The sequence below is a fragment of the Mixophyes fleayi genome, chromosome 4 (genome assembly GCF_038048845.1).
Source record: "Mixophyes fleayi isolate aMixFle1 chromosome 4, aMixFle1.hap1, whole genome shotgun sequence".
In the NCBI taxonomy this organism is placed as follows: Eukaryota; Metazoa; Chordata; class Amphibia; order Anura; family Limnodynastidae; genus Mixophyes; species Mixophyes fleayi.
In genome coordinates, this window is record NC_134405.1 from 163,736,235 (window position 1) to 163,755,997 (window position 19,763).

The 19,763-nt window shown below is 40.5% G+C and overlaps 1 protein-coding gene across 2 annotated transcripts in view; it reads right to left on the reverse strand.

Moving 5' to 3' along the window:
• Positions 1-11,332, reverse strand: part of LOC142152281 (N-acyl-phosphatidylethanolamine-hydrolyzing phospholipase D-like) — a 386,092-nt gene extending 374,760 nt beyond the window's left edge. For both annotated transcript variants that reach the window (XM_075208750.1, XM_075208748.1), the window contains exons 1-3: positions 11,174-11,332; positions 2,874-3,183; positions 1,342-1,988 (exon numbers count right to left, since the gene is read on the reverse strand). In XM_075208750.1, the coding sequence (XP_075064851.1) occupies positions 1,342-1,988; positions 2,874-3,183; positions 11,174-11,235 (1,019 nt within the window). In that variant the 5' untranslated portion in view covers positions 11,236-11,332. The remainder of the gene's footprint in view (positions 1-1,341; positions 1,989-2,873; positions 3,184-11,173) is intronic.
• Positions 11,333-19,763: the final 8,431 nt, after the last annotated feature.

Below are 19,763 nucleotides of genomic sequence, written 5' to 3' on the forward strand. Positions count from 1 at the left end.
GGGTACAACATACCAATGGACACATGTTTAGTTTGGGAGAAGAGTGGGTTGGGGCCCAGATAGACAAGTATTGGTGGGGCCTACAGTTATTCTGTGTGACATTCACAACTGCCACAGAGAAGTAATGAGCATAAATATTTCATTTCTTTCCCCAACACTTCTGGAGATCCAATAGTGAGGAAGACTAATAAATCTCCCTTACACACGAATGCTATTAGATCAAGTGTTCTTTAGATTTAATAGCTGCTTATAGGTAAGCGGTTATTAGATCCATTTAACACTAAAAATTCAAGTTTTACCAGCATTGGCAGATCTGATCTGGACCTCTCCTTCACTGCTATTGCCCCACCTGCCCACCACCACATATGGGGATTCTTTCGCACATTCACATTCAGCAAACTACGTTCACTTTAAACACAGTATGCTGGTGATCAAAGGAACAAGAACTAATTCACTTGGCTTCTGCAACTACAGGGGACCCTTGGCCATCACTGACAGTTTGGTTCCAACAACATCAGCCTAAAGTAAATAAGTCAGGTTAGAGACAAAGCCACAAGCCAGACATAAATGTACTGTTGCCAGACAGGAGCAAGTTAGAAATATTTGCTGCTACCTAAAAGCAAGTCTATGTAAAATTAAACTGAATGTAAAACTATTAGGGAAATAAAGATGTGTAAAATCTTTTAAAGCCTCAATGTTGTTGAACTTAATATAGTGGTTATTTTCTCCTGTGGAGAGTTGCCATCTTTAAATGGCTGCATAGGATGGTTTAGTTTCTTTATATCACTCTGACGCAGAGCAGGGCCCACATCTGAACACTTTGTCACCTAGCTAACAAATACTCTGTTCTTCTAACACTATGGACAATTTTCAAATGGAGCATGGCAAGTAATGTCACTGCATAAAATAAAAAAAAAAGAAGGAGGGGGGGGAGGGGGGGGGGGGAATCCAACATGCTATGCTTTGCCAATATAGGACACAAAAAGGTAAATGCCAGCTTTTTCGTTTTTTTCTAAAATTTCCCCCAAAACATTTCTACCACACCCAATCACATACAATCCAATTAGAAATGAGTATTGTCAAATTATTTTATTTTTTATTATAAATGAAAAATTAAGTGATTGCAGACTGTCTTTGAGTTACGAATAAATGCCCTTAAAAAAATTTATGGCAGCATTGTTTTATATAAAAGGAAATTAAGACAGAAAATAAATATTCAATAGCTTAGTGAAGTATACTTCTCTCTCTGTAGAGGCAGAATATTTTTGAGATCTGTGAACATTGCCTTAAAGACAAACCAATGATTAAATGTTACCTATTTAGCTCATAAAAATTCCATACCTTGGTTCGTAGGCTCCAATAGGAATTGCGGCTACGTCAAAAGGTCCAAATCGCTTTCCAATCTGTTCAAAAGCACCACAATAACCAGTATCTCCTGCAAAATAAAACCTATTTGAGGGCCCAAGTACAGCCCAGCTACCCCATAACACTTTGTTGTCATCCTTAGGTGTCCTTTTGCACCAGTGCTGACAAGGAGTAAACACAAAGGCCACCTCGTCATGTCCAGGAACACAGTTCTGCTCCCACCAGTCCAATTCAATTACATTTTCACAGCCACAGCTCTGCATCCAGTTCAGGAGACCCAGGGGAACAAACCACCTCAATTCGTTACCAAAACGTGCATTCAGGCCCAAAACAGTGTTGTAATCCAGGTGATCATAATGGTTGTGGCTGATCACAACAGCATTTATTATGGGAAGCTGCTCTATACTGCACGGTGGCCCACGAAACCGCTTTGGACCTGCAAAGCTAATTGGGGAGGCTCTCTGACTGAAGACGGGATCCGTAAGAAATATCAAATCGTCCATTTCTACCATGACGGATGCATGCCCCAACCAAGTGACCCGTATCCCATTTTCTGTCTTGCCAGCAAACTCTGGGTGCTGCACGAAATAGGGTTCAACAACAGGAAGTTCTTTATCAAGTTCCTAGGGAAAAAAATGTTATCACGAGTTAACATGTTCTTAGAAGTCTGAACGAATTTGTCGGCAAAAAAAAAATCGGTATAGAGTGACTTTACACCCTCCTTCCCCCGACCTAGATGTTTTGCTAAACAGGAATTGGCAGAGCACAGAATATTTCAAGGTAAGACGTTTTACAATTCAAAAGGACTAGCTTTATATTTTTGCATTTTCTGCTTTGTATATAAATATTGAGATAACTATATTATTCTTGTTATACAACTTTACCTAGGTTCTAATATTGTGCTAGTAAGTCTGCAAGCAAAGCTCACAATGTAGTACAGTTCCATTATTTGCTTTTTCTTCCCCATAAAATCTTTAATTCCTCCCACAACTCTCAGTTTAAATGAGGAATGTAATAATCCTCAGATAAGGGATGTGTATGATAGCATTGCGTGGAGTATGATGTAAGTGGTAGAATGGCAATATCTAGAAAGGACAGAAAATTTTACAGAGCAAGAAAGAGGAGGCAGAGAACTTCCTATGTTTGCTCATACCCTTCACAGAGGGATAACAAAACATTCCCCTGCGCTAGGCACAACCAAGTACAGAAAATTTAATATTAATGTCCATTTAATTGCGATGTGCTTTAATACAAGGCAGCTTTGTGCTTCATTCTCCTCTGCCAGGCTCTCTGTGTGGCTTATTACATGACTTTGCTTTAGGGATTGCAAGGCAAAGATAACATTGAGTAACAAAGCCCCTGTGATGTATCACAGGGGCATCTCAATGGATAACGTGTACCACTCCTTTCTGCTCCATATTCTCAATATACACATAGCTATCTCATCGCACATGTAATGCTAATTGTCTAAAAGTAATTTTTCACAGTAAAAATTGTAGTTGAAATACCTCTTTTGAACTGGGGACACTGCTATTATCTTTCTCAGTTATCACCCATTTTACAGCATCCCAAAAGGCAGGGGGCTTCCATGTAGGCCAAGGATTGATGAATCTACCGTTTTTCCCCCGAACCGACTTGGTCACATCCTCCTCTAATCTGACATCCAACTTGAAGCTCTTCCTTGAAGATCGTGAGGAGTCACTACTCCTAGAGCTGCGTGTCGAGTTCTGGCGTTTCCGTACCATCTCTTTTGGGTATTGGTTGGTGGAAGTTAAACATTCTTCATTCTCTTCATCTACTTCCAATGTCTTCAGTAACCTAAAACAGAAAGCAGTTTAGTAAAGGCAAATTTCAAATAACAAAATCTTTAGCCCCTTCACCACTGATGCTTTTCTCAACCCTGTGTTCAGCCTATTTTGGCACTTTTTGGGCTGGTCACATTCCATCAACATAAGTAATTCCTTTATGGAGTACCCACACAAACTATATCTTGTTTTTGGGGTTTTTCTGAATGTTGATACCATTAGTATATTAGTTTAGTTATACCACCTAATACAGCAAGGAATATCTACCTAAAATTGCCAAAACAGTGTTCTGTTTAGTTTGGTTTTTTTTTAAATTGCAATTGCAAGAAAGTGAACTTAAAGCAAACGTTTGTTTTTTTCCTAAACGCCACCAATACATTGTGGTTCTTCCTTGGACATCAATCTACCCATCCAAAACACCAAAAGCAGAATTCTACACATAGTTTTATGCAATCTAAAATAGTGATGCATTTTTTTTTTCTAGTATGTAGTTTTGGATGAAACTCATAAAATGTATATGAATAATATAGGTAGCCCAACAAGGCAAAACATTTTGAAAGCTTGACAGCTTACAGCATAAAATGATGGTTTATTGAAGCCTGGAGAAGGGGGGGGGGGGTGGTAGAAATCTTGGCTTCCTAATCGTGCCCTCTTCCTCTATCCCTGAGCTGCTTATTGTTTTCTGTAGGGCAGTATTGTTTGGTCATTACAGATGATTAAAGGGTTGTACGATACAGTTCTCAACGTTTGGTCTCTATCATCTACTTCCAGGATAGCATTTTTTTTTTTTTTTAAATTTATCACATTTCTATATCTATAATCTCTTATGATACAGGAGCCCTTATAGTGATGCACACACAAACAACTTCTTTACTTTGCTTTGCTGTCCGGATAACAAAGTAATAAACAACAAAGCTCCACACACTTTCTTGTGCCCCTAATGCTAAATAAACAGAAATCAACTCCCTAGATACCGGCCACTGTCTGGTATCAGTCACAATGTACAAAAGTAATATGCAGGTTTATACAGTTTACATGCCTCCCCCGACCCTAACTTGATGGACAGATGACACTCTCATCTTGCCTTTAAAAATTAGTTCTCTGTAGGTGTGCTGTTTAATTACCATGACTACAGACAATCAGTCAGGTTGCTGTTAGCTGTGAAAAATAGATTGTTCTAAACCTCTACAATACATGCAAGTTAAATCAAACATTTTATTATTATTTTGTCACACGTCCTCCAGCTGTATCTCTTCAATCCAGGTGCACTACTGTAGAGATTTGTAAATCTGTGTGCAGCTTTGCTATGCAGATTATCAGCTAAATACCTAACTCCTCTCAGACGTATGTGGAAAACCACTCTCTGACACACACTATACACTTCTAAAATATATATATATATAATTTTACACACACATATACAAGCATATCCTTTGGTCATGTTAGGATTGCCCAGAATGGGAAGACTTCGACATGAATTGCTCAGCTTAACATATATTGGAATATATGAAATTAACATTCCCTATTCTTAATATAGAAAAGTAGTTAGTACAGCGTTAATTACATGTTTGGAAAGTGCAGAGTACCCCTGTTTTGGTCTATACAATGTGTGCAACCTAGTCTGTACATGGTGAGTGCAGAGAATCTATGGGCTAGATTTACTAAGCTGCGGGTTTGAAAAAGTGGGGATGTTGCCTATAGCAACCAGATTCTAGCTGTCATTTTGTAGAAAGTACTAAATAAATGAAAGCTAGAATCTGATTGGTTGCTATAGGCAACATCCTCACTTTTTCAAACCCGCAGCTTAGTAAATATACCCCTATGTCTTTTTTTTGAGATAGACAGAGATATAGATAGATGTGTGTGCGTGTATATATACATACATATATTTACACACACAGGAAAATGTAACAGCTGAGCTCAGCAAGCATGACTACACCTCCACAACTCTGGACTGTTCTAGAGAGAAACTAATGTGAAGTTGCACAACAGCACTTTGAAACAGAATAGCAGCGAATGGTAAAGCAGTAGAATATATAGAAAGGAACTATATCTACACTGCACAGTCTTCCTGGATTACAGAAATTCCCTGTTAACATAGAAGATTAGATTAACCACTTCATAAAGGATTTTAAAAGCCTTTAAAATCTTCTTTGACCCCAAATATTTTGTATTTGATGGAATATTGTCATCATGGAAATATATCTGTTATCAGCAATCATGCATCACATTACTGATAAGAAAAAGAGCAATGTTCAAATAACTGGATCTCTGCCGTGGAGAAACATTAGGGGCATGCTCCTTGTTACACAAGAATGTTTGAGCTTTAAAGATTCTGCATGCATTAAATAACTGACTGTAGAGATGACCACAATATGTATTTATGGTCATCATCCAATAACTGACTGGGTGGCCAAATCTGACACAGATCTGATCTTTGGAGAGCATGTAGCTGTAGAAGTAGGTAGGAATTACAAGTATCCAACAAAATTATGGTGTAGAGAATAAAATGCATAAATTAACATTAACAGTATCATACGTAACTGAGCAAATTAGGAATGCTTGAATTCAAGCACCCAGAGAAGGCATTGCAAAGATGTTTGACATAATGTATAGGTTCGTTCTATATTTTTTTAAAACTATATAGGCATTATGATTTGACAGTTTATGCTGATGTTTCAGGAAAAAAAAAAAACACTCAGAAGTGAACTACAACTGCCAATGTTTTAGTAGACAAAATCCATACATGCTGCACACAGGCCAGGCTTTTTGGATACTTAAATTAATCACAAACCCAGAGATTTCAGACAAGCCACATGCACTATACTAGAGATCTAAATCCTTGCCAATGTGCTGCCACAAATGTAATCACTGCTCTGTCCTGTCATCTGCTACTTGTGCAGCCAACAAAGTGGCATGTCTTGCAGTGATTAGATCAATGTGCATTACCAATATCTACAGCTGCATTATTATTTATCAGGTGCCACAAGGCTTTTGGCTGCATCGTACCTAGGGGGCTAGAACACACAAAGTTACAAAATAACATAAGGACATACAGATAAGCAGAATAACAGATGAATTGATGCAATCAACAGAACAAATCACATTACATACAAAACACAGTTCAGAAGACAAAGCAGGGAAAGCAATGAGGACAGAGTGGGCGGATACGAGACATAGAAGTAAAGTTAAATGAGTCCTCTGCCCTGTCACATGGTAGGATAGCATATTTTTGCACATATGCCAGAACAGTGGATTCAGATTATTTTTGTACAATATTTTTTTTTTTTTATATATATAGAAAATGGTTATTTTTCATTGTAATGTCTATAGATTTAATAAAATGGTCAAATGTCTAAAAAGTAACTTATGGAAGTACAAACCTTCAGCACAAATGCTATTCTGTGATGCCGTGTGCCTTATTTTATGCGAATGCATCCATTTTAATAGTTAAGCACATGGATTTATTTACAGGCCGAGAATGCAGTGTCTCAATAAATGGAAAGTGTTTTCCGATAGCAAGAGCTGGGAAAATAGGGGTGTTCCTTGCCATGTCCAGATTAGTAGATTTCAAAAAACAAAACAAACACTGCACACAAGAGTGAAACGTGTCAAAGACAGGCCTGGTTCCCTTTTACTCGTGAATAAATTAGGGTGTGATGAAGGCTAAACCCAGCAGTGTTTTAGGAGAAAAGAAAACAAGTGAAAATTAATGAAGCTGGTGCTCCTAAAGTGCTACTAGGATTGTTTTCTTATCACACATCCCAGCCGAACCACAAATCCCACAAAAGGTTGCACAGAAAGCTTTTAAGTCGACAGTGGCAGAATCCCTAATACAGACTAGCTTGGGTGTGCACACTGCTATTATTAAAATTGACAATTAAATGTATTGTTTGGCCACATACTTTTCAATTAGTAAATGACCTTTCAAAACTTGCCCATTAAGTGGGATCACCACCCTGCTTCAAACAGTTTGATGAGATTAAAGAATGTATATTTAGCACTACTTGACATCCAAACAAGATATAATTTACCAAACTATAGTGCCAGCATGGCTGCAAACTATATCTTATTGTAACACCCAAACATTTATTGTAACTACAGCAATTCTTGCCACATAGTTCTGCTATTCTGATCCCTCTCTTATCAGAGATTATCTAGACATACAAAGAGCATTAACTGCAGGGTGAGGTGTGTACATAACTCTTCCCATATTATCAGACTAAAGACAACAGCGATCTGCTCAATTACAGATTTATGTTATCACAAAGAGAGACAGGCATGAGATCTTTTAAAATGTAATGAACTTCAAATAAAAAAATTGCACTTTTTTTAAACTATAGATATCTAATGGAATAATCAATTTAATCAATTTAATTCAAATAAGATATCCACTGGGTCCTCTGGAGTCTGCAAGTTTATCCTATTTACAATGATTTAAGTCAAATTCTGACTGGACAGAACGGAGCAACACAATCTACCAATGAACTTTAATGATTTGGGAATATGTTTTAACATTGAACAAAAAGTATTTTGCCAACCAACATGGTCTGTTCTAACCACAGAATTATGCTTAATTTCTCCACACTAATATATTCAATTTTATCTCAGCAAAAAGGTGGACTGCTCCTCAAAAGGGAGACCAACTAAATAAAATATTATATTTAGAGTGGCTTGCATAAACATAAGAGGATGAATATGGACAGGTTGAAAATAGAGATGTTTGACAGCTTATCAAGAAAAATGTAGAGATGTTTTGCTGCCGTTTAATACATATTTTAGAAAAAATAAATAAATTAAAATGTATGTTTAATGAAAGGTTGACTGGACCATACAAGAACAGATTTTGTTTACAGGTTGAGAGACTGTTACATAGTAATACGAAAGAAAGACAAAATATATCTGTCCAATGCCAGACCCTATTTTGAGTGGTTGTGTTAGATTTCACAGAAAAAAAAAAAGAAAAAAAAAAGAGGGGATGATCCAGGGGGCACCTAATAAGGTCATTGTAATTTATTAAAGGAGCTCAAGTATGTCGCCTAGGGTTCCCAGATATTACATAAAGCAGAGTTATTTATAAACTATATATTCCATTGGATATATGTGCCAGAGTCTGCTGAGGATGGACTGGTATGAGAGGAAAGAATGGCACTTCAAATCGGAAACAGCCTGACAGGTTGTGGCCAAGATTGTGTATCTTATGACGTTTTTTTTTTAATATTAGTAGGATGAAGGAATAGGAAGAGCGAGCAGGAGAGGTTAAGGGAGAAAGGGATAGTCAATGTGTATAACAGAAATCTCTGACATTGTTCTAAAAAAAAAAAAATCATAATTTCGAAAAACCAAATTAACAAACATTTATATAGCTTCAGCATATTCCGTAGCACTTTGCAATTGGGAAGAAACGCAGTAATGAAACAATACTAGGTATTACAGACAGAGAGGTAAGCTCACAATCTAAAGCTTGATACAGGATGTTAAGTGCTACATATTGCATAATGCTCCAACAAGATTGCAAATGTAAAAAGTGCTTAGTGGGCTATATGATCCAGTCACACAGCAATGTGGGTCAGCGGGTCAGTGTTGTCATCTTGTGTAAATGGTGGCAATAGGGTAACCTAGGGTAAGTTATGTAAATGGGAATGGGAGCAGGTAATGAGTGTGGATGAGAGATGCTGATCTAATACAGTAGAGAAGTTTAAACATTCTTGGGACAGACATAAGAATATCCTTATAAAGAATAAAGGATCAAATAGGGTTTGAGGTTACCATAGGTTAATAAAACAATGGTCAGACTAGATGGGCGAAGTGGTTTCTATCTGCCGGCAAATTCTATGTTTCTATCATATGCAGAATGGAGGCGTTGAATTGCACAAGGAAGGGATGTATATTGGTGCAGTTTTGTTGATTTTGCAGTGACCAAATCATTGACATTGATTTTATTTTTTAACATATTCTCAAAAAGTCTCACCTTGTACATTTCCATTACTTATAAATACTGTATTCTAGACAATGCATGAGGAGATCAATGTGTATATATAGATCTACAAAAATTATACACACATTGATCTCCGCATACGGTTCATAGTGTATACAATAACATATCTATACAGTGCCTTCTCATGCTTGACATACTTGACCATTGGAACACCAGAACCCAGCTGGTGCAATGGCATCACAATGGCATAATGGCATCACAATGATTACCCTGCCCTAAAAATGGCAAAGTAGGAATCAGAAAAGGTTGCCTACTCCTCTTCACCAAATCATGTTCGGGAGCCTAATTATTTATCTGGGGGTGGAGACAACACATACATACAACAATCACAGACAATGACAGTGTTAGGGTAATTTTACCTCTCCTTTATCAAGTCCCTTCAGATATCAGTGAGATAAGATGCTGGTTAACCAGGAGATCAGTAATCAAGACACAGACATGCCAATGTCAAGATGTATACTGAACTGTGCTCGTTTATTTCTGGCATACATTTATACATGAAAAAGCTTTTGATCTGGTTATAGAGCAGAAACACATGATTGATATTTCCCTGAGTAAATATAAATCTTCTGACAAAGCTAGTTAGTTCTCTTCATGTCACTTTTATGGGTTCTTATCAACTTTCACTGGAGCCAGTACTCCAAATGTCCTCATCATCCATTATCCCATGTCCTAGGCCTCCATCCGGGGTCTTTGAGATAGTTCAAGGCTGGAGCTGGTGAATACACTGAATGTATTTTTAAGGCAAATACCAAGATTTTTAACTCCTTCACATATCATTATTACCATCATCATTGAGAACCTAGAAATATAGGAATTCCTATTGTGGAAGAAATTATTCCTGAAAGCTTGACACAATCCCTTATAGGTGATTGTCTTCTGACATGTATGCTGTATCTTGAGTAACCACTCTGGAAACGACACTATGTCCTTTGATGTATCCATATACACTACTATAAACTGAAGCTGCTGTGTAGGTACCAACCGGCCCTTGATTGTATTTATGATCCTACCATGATCTTGCAAAAAAAGCATTTACTTTCATTATATGATCCTAAGCAATGCATCTTGATTTCCCAATTATCAAAGTGTTGTATTGGTATGGCCAAACAGCAATCCCTTGTTTTGTTAATGTTGACATCAACACTACCAGAACTCTGTGATTGTACTTAGGGATGTGGATGTGGAGAGCAGAGAGATCTATCTTCCTTAGTTGCAAATGCTTTCATCATCCAGACATTTAAATTGCTCAGGAGGCTGCTATATGTAGTCACTGATCTTCAAAATGCAATTACTGCACAGGTTGGCTTCAAATCCACTGCTAGCTCTGGGCCCATTACGTAGAACACTTGTGCAAAAAGTGATTGTAACACAGCACAGTGGCTTAGTGGTTAGCACTTCTGCCTCACAACACTGGGGTCATGAGTTCGATTCCCAACCATGGCCTTATCTGTGTGGAGTTTGTATGTTCTCCCTGTGTTTGCGTGGGTTTCCTCCCACACTCCAAAAACATACTGGTAGGTTAATTAGCTGCAATCAAAATTGACCCTTGTCTCTCCTTCTCTGTCTGTGTCTATAGTAGGGAATTTAGACTGTAAGCCCCAATGGGGCAGGGACTGATGTGAATGAGTTCTCTGTACAGCGCTGCGGAATTAGTGGCGCTATATAAATAAATGATGATGATGAGCCAACAGATCTCACCCAAGGACTTCGTGCAAATTGACCCAATTCACAAGCAGCACAGAAACAATAGACTGGCATGCATGCAAAACTTCACCTCTGCGACTATCTCCACCTCCTGCCTGCACACCCTCATAGACCATCATCCCTGCGGTCAATGCACCCTCTGAGCACACCCCTACTTAATGTCTTATCAATTTGCGACTACACCGGGCGTATATACACAAGTGTACTATTGCGCATACGGACTATATTACACAAGAATGGCTGCGGGGTCAATAATGTCACACCCACTGGTGCGAACACCGGGCTCCACACTGCTCACCTGTCCGCTTCCTGCCCCTCTTCGGTCTGCTGTCTGTCTCCTGCCATCGCCTTGCTGGGCATACACGGCTGGCCGTCAGCTCTGCTCCGGGGCACTGAGCACAGGTCACTGTGCGGCCTGTTACCTTGCAGATAGCTGTCAGTGTGATCCCTGCCGGTAATCGAGGCGGCTGCAAGCGGTGATACAACAAGTAACTGCAGGCAGCGCCGGAGCAGCGTGCAACCCCACCTCACCACCATGTCATCGCGGCCCGCCCACTCATTACACCGCGGGGAGCGGTTATTAGATAGCACAGAGACAGTCGGTGATAATTCCTGCAGCAGTTACAGGGCCGGGTGGTCAGGGGGAGGAGTCCAACTACCATGTTGTTGTGGAACTGGTGATAGGCTCATACTGTGCTTCAGTCATTTATCTGTTATTTGAGGTTCAAAGTCCCAGGGGGCAGGTCAGCACTTTACCAGTGAATCTGAGATAATTACCTAATGATTTAGCAGAATAGAATGAAAAAAGAAGACTACTTATTGCCAGGGCCGCCGAGAGGGGGGGGGGAGCGGGTACATTTTACCCGGGCCCGGCCATGCCAGGGGGCCCGGGCCGGGCCCGGCCATGCCAGGGGGCCCGGGCCGGGCCCTTGCTGCTATTTTTTGTCATTTTTTTTTTTTTATTTTATTTTTTTGTATTTTGCGTATTTTTATTTTTCTAAAAAAAAAATTCCCGCGGGGTAGGGGGAGGGGGGGGGGGGGGCGTTGGTGGGGGGAGCTATAAGAAATAAAAAAATAAAAAAAAAAATCAATACTCACGTGACCGCGGCGCCGCGTCCCTCCTCTCCTGTCTTCTCCATTCACACTGACTGTCGGGCGTGACGTCATCAAGTCACGCCCGGCAGTCAGTCAGTGAGGAGCGCCGCAGCCTGACAAGACCAAAGAAGAAGAAAGAAGAGAAGACAGAAGAGAAGAGAAGAAAAGAAAGAAGCTGACAAAAGGTAAGGAAAGAAACTGAGAGGCACAGAGGAGGAAAAGAGAGGGACAGAGGAGGAAAAGAGAGGCACAGAGGAGGAAAAGAGAGGCACAGAGGAGGAAAAGAGAGGCACAGAGGAGGAAAAGAGAGGCACAGAGGAGGAAAAGAGAGGCACAGAGGAGGAAAAGAGAGGCACAGAGGAGGAAAAGAGAGGCAGAGAGGCACAGAGGAGGAAAAGAGGGGCAGAGAGGCACAGAGGAGGAAAAGAGGGGCAGAGAGGCACAGAGGAGGAAAAGAGGGGCAGAGAGGCACAGAGGAGGAAAAGAGGGGCAGAGAGGCACAGAGGAGGAAAAGAGGGGCAGAGAGGCACAGAGGAGGAAAAGAGGGGCAGAGAGGCACAGAGGAGGAAAACAGCGGCAGAGAGGCACAGAGTTATAAAAAAAAGGGGCAAAGAGGCACAGAGTGAATAAAAAGGGGGGAAAGCAGCATGGAGGGCGCAGTGTAGTTGTGATGGGGCTTGTTGCAATGTAGTGTGTGTGCGGTAGGTGGTGGCTAATTAATGGGCGCTATTTTGTTTGTAGGGTGATGGTGAGGCAATTTAATAGTGGGGATTATTAATTTAAGATGGGGTGATTTGGGGCCTATTGAATGTGGAGGTGAGTTTGGGGAGGATGAGGTCTATTTATTAAATGTGACTATGAATTATTTAATGGCAGTGATGGTTGCGGGAAATAGGTATTGCTAGGCTGTTTGCATGACGGGAAATAGGTTTATTACATGTGAATTCTATTATTTTAATGTTGGGGCTGGAGGAAGGCCTAATTATTAATCGTGGGTGCTATTGATTTAACGCTGCGTCTGACTGAAATTTTCTAAATGTAGCCATTTTTTTCCCAAATAGGTCCTTCTACATTCCAAGATCCAGGCAAGCCACAACTAAAGAAACCAGCAGCCTCGGGTGGAGAAAGTGAGAAGAACAGGTAGGACAGAGCAGCATAGTGTGTGAAATGTTGTGATTCTAGTAGGGACAATGCCAATGTTTGGTGAGCCCAGTGGGCGCAGGCCAAGACTGAACTGTTTGTGTACACACTGCATTCTTTGTATACTACACTGTGGTGCTGGATGTCTTAAAAGTCAGGAGTGCTTGGACATATGTGACGCTGTGGTGAATTCAGGACCTAGTGATTTTGATGTGCTAGCTATGCGCCCAACGGTGCATTGCCACGGCCCCAAATGTATGACCACATTCCCGAAAATTTTTGCACCGTCGTTAGGCTAGCCACGCCCCAATGGCGCATTGACACGCCCCTGAATGTATGACCAAACCCGCGTCGTGTTTTTTGCGCCGCCGTGAGGCGGCGCAAAAAATTTTTAGGGCTTACTCAACTATGGGAGGGCCCCATGAGTTTGTTGTACCCGGGCCCTGAATTCCTCTTGGCAGCCCTGCTTATTGCACCATAAAAAATAATTGTGAGGTGTAAAAATAGTACACAATTAAATATCTTTCCAGATTGGCTCGAGGTCTGAGGTACAGACATGCAGTAAAGTCACACATCTGGTATATCAGGGGACAATTACCTTTAGGGACTTTAACCACTGGTTTTGTCTGCTACTTCATTGACTAGAGCAACAATTTTTTTGCTCTGTATTAAGGCAGTGACATTTTTGTGTTTGCAGTGTATTTCTCATGGCCCCTGAGGTATGTCAAATGCCACACTCCATTAACCCAGATGCATTCATTTGCTGTTAACGCACGTAAATGGAGAGTTGGTGAAATGGGGCACAACATACTCGTCCATACTAATGGGACGGTGTAGGGGGTTATTGCAACCTATGGGTTTCATTCTCATACTTGTTTCAATGCTTCTACTATCATTAAAAAATCTTTCAAAAACAAAGTAAACATCAATGGACGCTTCATATGATAATACACAATAGTGGCATATAATGTTATGTCCTGTGATTATCCTTGTAACACCAAGGGTTCCAGTTCTTAAATAGCTTCACAGGTGGTCTTCCTTATCAGTAGGGGATAACACATCAGATCGAACTCAACATATAAAACAACCAAGAAAGAATACATATAGTGTAGGTTGTGTTTACACTTCTCATAAATGCAATTAAAACTTTTGCTTGTATAAACTCTGCATGTTTCTATGGGGTATATTTAAGAAAGCACGGTAGTGCACTATCGTGCACTTACCGTGTAAATTAGGCCGTGCTTTCTTAAATATACCCCATAGAAACATGCAGAGTTTATACAAGCAAAAGTTTTAATTGCATTTATGAGAAGTGTAAACACAACCTACACTATATGTATTCTTTCTTGGTTGTTTTATATGTTGATTTCGATCTGATGTGCTCTCCGCAAATTTATTAAAGGTGCATCGCAGCAGATATCATTGATATCTGCTGCTTTGCACTCCTGATTGTTTTTGCGAGCAGTCACCATTCAACAGAATGGTGACTGCTCCTGGCCGCAATCTAACAAGTCCCGAAAAAATGTTTTTTTCGGGAACTTGTGTTAATGTACGCCAGCTGAGGCTGGTAAAACTTCTGTTCTTCGTTATGTCCAGCTCTGCTCTGGAGAGAGCGCATGCGCAGGGAGTGATCTTGTGATCCCTCCCTGTCACAGCCTCAAGCTCTCCAGACGGCACATGCGCAGTAGCATGAAGAAGAGAAAGTACACGGAAGAGGAGGAGATCCGGAGCCAGCGCGACCGAAGGGGCAGTGGTGAGTATGGTTTTTTTTATCACAGAAACAGCAGTTTTTCGGAACTGCTGTTTCTGTGTTCCATTTTTCATAAATTTGAGAAATACATCAATCCTTATCCATGCGATAAGGATTGATAAGTATTTCTCGTTTTGCCCGATAAATGATAAATGTGCCCCTATGTATTTGAAAAAAGCCTTCGAAAAGATAGTGGGTCTGATTTGTTAAGGAAAGTAAAGCAAAACATTATGCAACTTTGAACCTTGGCAAAACCATGCTACAATGCAAGGGGTGCATATTAGTTTATTATTTTGCACATAAGTTAAATACTGGTTTTTTTTTCATCTAGCACACAAATAATAGCTTTATTTTTACACCGAAATTTAAAGTTGATCTAGGACACAGCGTCGGACTGGCCCAGCGAGCTACCGGTAAAATCACCGGTAGGCCCGGCTACCTTGCGGCCACACACCCTTTTCAAAGTGGGCGGAGCTGCCCCTGGGGACCCGTTGTCCGCACTAGGCAGCCCGCTGTCCTTCCCGGCGTCACCGCTGCTGCACGCAGCCAGTCATCTCTGCAGACACGCTGCACGATCAGTTGCCGTATGTTTCCCTCCCTTCTTTTTATATATAGGTTTTGGTTACCATCGAGCCTTTACATATGAAGTGGGACGATCAGATTATTGGGTCAGTGGATGCCAGCCCGCACTAAAGATACCTTTATAGGAGCTGCACGTTTATCAAAATGTGAGTTTATTTTAAAGTCTTTTATCTTCATTTTATTTTGAGACATGCTGCACCATTAGCTTCCGTTTGTCCTCCTTCCCCTTTTATTTCCTATTTTATACTATATGTGGTCAACATAAACTTTGGTGGAATTTGAAAACGTCCTTATTCAAGCACATTTGGAATCATGCACGGTGGATCAATTTTTCTGTGAAGTGGAACTGGGATAGACGGACATAAGATGTGTGGATATTTCAGGTGGTAAAATCGATATTATTGCATATCACCTATTTAGACGTTTTTAGAATACAGTGTTATCAGTGATTTTTGTGGAATCGAGCTTGGTTCAATACTTATATACATACCTGTTATTAGTCTTACACTTTTATGTCCTTTTTCCCTATGTTTCAACTATCTCCTTGCGCCCATCCCATAAAACCCTGTGTTGTTTTCTATTTTTGAGTACTGTCAGGATACTCTACACCTTGGGAATAGTGGCAGCATATCCTTTATATTTTCCCTCTGTCTGTATTATCGGCTACCTAATAAGCGCTCATCGATTGAATGTATATGGGACTTCCCATTGCAATTATTTCCAAATCATGTATGTGTATATGTATCTAATATATATAAGCCTAGTGGCGTGTGTTAGTCTGTGTGTGTGTGGAAAAAAAAAACAAGCTGCAGCGCCACCTGCTGGGCGGAGTTATACACTGACCTACTAAATTCTTAGTGTGTGGGGGAAAAAAACTCAGAAAGGGCTGAAATTTGGTATACTAAGATGTTTTTAATTTGTTAATTTAATTTGTTAATTGTTAAAAGTGTTTATAAAGATTTTAAAAAAATATATATATATTTCTTGAAGGAGAAGTGACAGTTGGCAGTGGTTGGTGGTTGCTGGGGGTGACAGTGGGGAGTGGTTGGTGGTTGCCGGGGGTGACAGAGCGAGAGGAGTGTGATACTCAGGACCGCTGAGAGAGATCTCTGTGTCTGGAAGGACATCTGGATAGATGTGACGATAAAGATGAAGGATGAGGTGATGGAGAAAAATGATGAGGTGGTGACATGTGGACAAAACCACGTTAAAAAAGGGCCCTTGCGTCGGGAAGTAACGCTCTTCCCCTGAGGAGGCCTGGGCTAGGCCCAAATGCATGACAAGAGCCTTTTTAATACCTTAAGTAGCTTGATTTGACTAGAATGCATGAGTATCATGCACGGGTTAACTTGTATAAAAGTATAAGCCTAGCGGCGTGTGTTAGTGTCTGTGTGTGTGTGGAAAAAACTATTTTCTCAGAAAGGGCTCATCCAATTGACCTGAAATTTGGTATACTGACATTATTTGACAAAAAAAATAGAATAGTGAAGTCAGTTAACTTCCATCATCCCCCTCCCCCCCCCCCCGTGGGAGGGGTAGTAAAGGCTAAATTTACGAGTTGAGGGGTCAAACTCATTTTCGTGAGGTAATTTTACCTCATGAACACACATTAAAAAGGGCGCTTGCATCGGGAAGTAACGCTCTTCCCCTGAGGAGGCCTGGGCTAGGCCCAAATGCATGACAAGAACCTTTTAAAGTCCTTAAGTAGCTTGATTTGACTAGAATGCATGAGTATCATGCACGGGTTAACTTGTGTATGTATATATATATATATGTATGTGTGTATGTATGTGTATATATATATATATTTATATATGAATTGGGCGGCACTATTGCAGGCATAATTTGAATTGGGGACACTATAGTGTGGCATTTGTGAATTTTTGGTACTACTGTGTGGCATAACATGGCACTACTGTGTGAGATAACATTGGGGGCACTCCTGTGTGGCATAATATTGTTTGGGGGCACTACTGTGTGGAATAGGGGGGCTGACTATACTAAACTATAGGGAGGAGGGCTGCACAAAGAACACTATAGGGAGGGGGTGATGGGACCTTTAATTTTAATGCTGAGGTGTTTTGGGTCTATAATTGAATGTGAGGCTGTTTGTGTGGAGAAGTGCTATCTATTAAATGTGAATATTATTTAATGCTGGGAATAGTTGTGGGAAATGGATGTATTAAATTTAAATACTATTAATTTATTGCAGGCGCTGTTTGGAGGGAGGTTATCAGGTTTATTTATTAAATGGGAATACTATTTAATGTTGGGGCTGGAGGAAGGCCTAAGTATTAATTGTGGGTCCTATTTATTTAATGCTGGGCTGGTTGGAATTTTCTAAATGTACCCATTATTTTTTCCAAATAGGGCCCTTCGTGGACTGATCACTCCCCCTCTAGTTTCTGGTCCCGCCTCTACGATGGCTGACCACACCCCCTCTGGTGGGCCCCTAGTGTTGCAGTCCCCCGGTGGGCCCTTCATGCCCCAGTCCGACACTGCTAGGACATGTCCTAGCCCAACTATAAATCTGTCCCCACATTTTAGATTTACCCCACCCCCTCTAATGCAACATGGTTTTGCCATGGTGCAATATTACTATTTTTTTTGCTTTACTTTCCGTAATGTATCAGGCCCAATGTGTCTTGTAAAATTCCTCTTTTTAAACACCACTTGTGAGTAAGATCTTCTGGAGCCAACTCGTCCCTTTGTATATATGCTTACCTCACAATACGAATTGTCTTTCGATTTTATATATGAAGAACTCTTTGTCTGGTCCCACTGAGTGGAAACCCTCATATTCATATGGAAGGTCAGAGTTCAAAGAATGTTAGGCTTTCAGGTAGATCTTTCCCAATGGTGTCAGGCGCAGTCCCCACACTTCCCCGTTGCTGGGGACGGACACCTGCCCTCTCTTGGGATCGCAACGTTCTTCCTGGATTTAGTCAACCGCACTAAGTGTGCATGCGCAATACTGTTCTCGGGACGCTTTCCACTCGTTGCTGCAGCTGATCGCCGAATTCTCTCCCCTCCTATAACTTACCCTTGTTTAAGGCACCTTCTCTCTGTGTTCTGGTGCCAGAGTATTGGTTCACACCAGCTTCAGCGTTCCAGTTCCTGTACCCTGTGTTTGTGTTTTGGCTCCTGACCTTTGGCTTGATTCTTGGACTACTCTCTCTTGTTTAATCCCTGATACTGCATTGTCCGTTCTGGTTTGACCACTGACTTCCCTCTGACCATCATCCGGATGTTCCTCGTGTACTTCACTACTGTTTGGCCTTGACCCAGACCGTTTGACCATTCCTGTTCACCATGCTACTGCACTGGTGACTAACTCGGAGAACCGCAACCTGCACACCTCACGCAACCAAGTCAATACCTCCTTGTGGGGGTCCCTGGTGAATACCAGAGGTGTGTTAGACTCCGTTCTTCCTTGTTTAGTAATGTTAATACCAGTCGGCGGTTATTCCAGCACCAACAGTGTGACAAATGGGTGCCTTTATGCTGAGATAATACTCTTCAATGGTAAAAAGCAGTCCAGCAGATAAGATGGAGGATAAGAAACCAATGCATTTGACCCGTCTTGGGTCTTTATCAATGACATACCTTGAATATGAGGGTTTACACTCCGAAGGACCAGATGAAGAGTTCTTCAGATATATAATCACAAGATAATTTCTATCGTGACGTAAGCATATACACAAAGGTGCGAATTGGCCCCAGCATATCTTACTTACAAGTGGTGTTTAAAAAGAGAACTTTTGCAAGACACACTACCTTTCTGAGGGCTTTTTTCGGCTACATAGATACATGCAGAGTTTATGCAAGAAAAAGTTTTAATTACATTTATGAGAAGTGTAATGACAAGCTACAATATATATATTTTTTCTTGCTTGTTTTACATGTGGATTTTGATCTGACGCGTTATTGTCTACTGATAAGGAAGACCACCTGTGAAGCTATTTAAGAACTGGAATCTTTGGTATTGCAAGGATAATTACAGGACATAACATTTTATGCTATTATTGGTGTATTATCATATGTAGCGCCCACTAATGTTTACTTTGCTTTTTACAGATTTATTTTAATTGAGATTCGGTGAGGATCTTGTTAAACATCATAGGCAGCAACATATTAGGTAGGAGTGCTCCTAGCTTCATAACTTTCAGCTATTCTATATTGTTAAAGAATGGTTGTAAAAGCATGCATTTTGACGTCAGTGGGTAAGGGTGTCAAATGTCATAATTATGTTTTTGTAAAACTATGATATTGCATGGGAAGATTGAGAATTAAAATGTTGCATGCTGGTTGATAAATATGG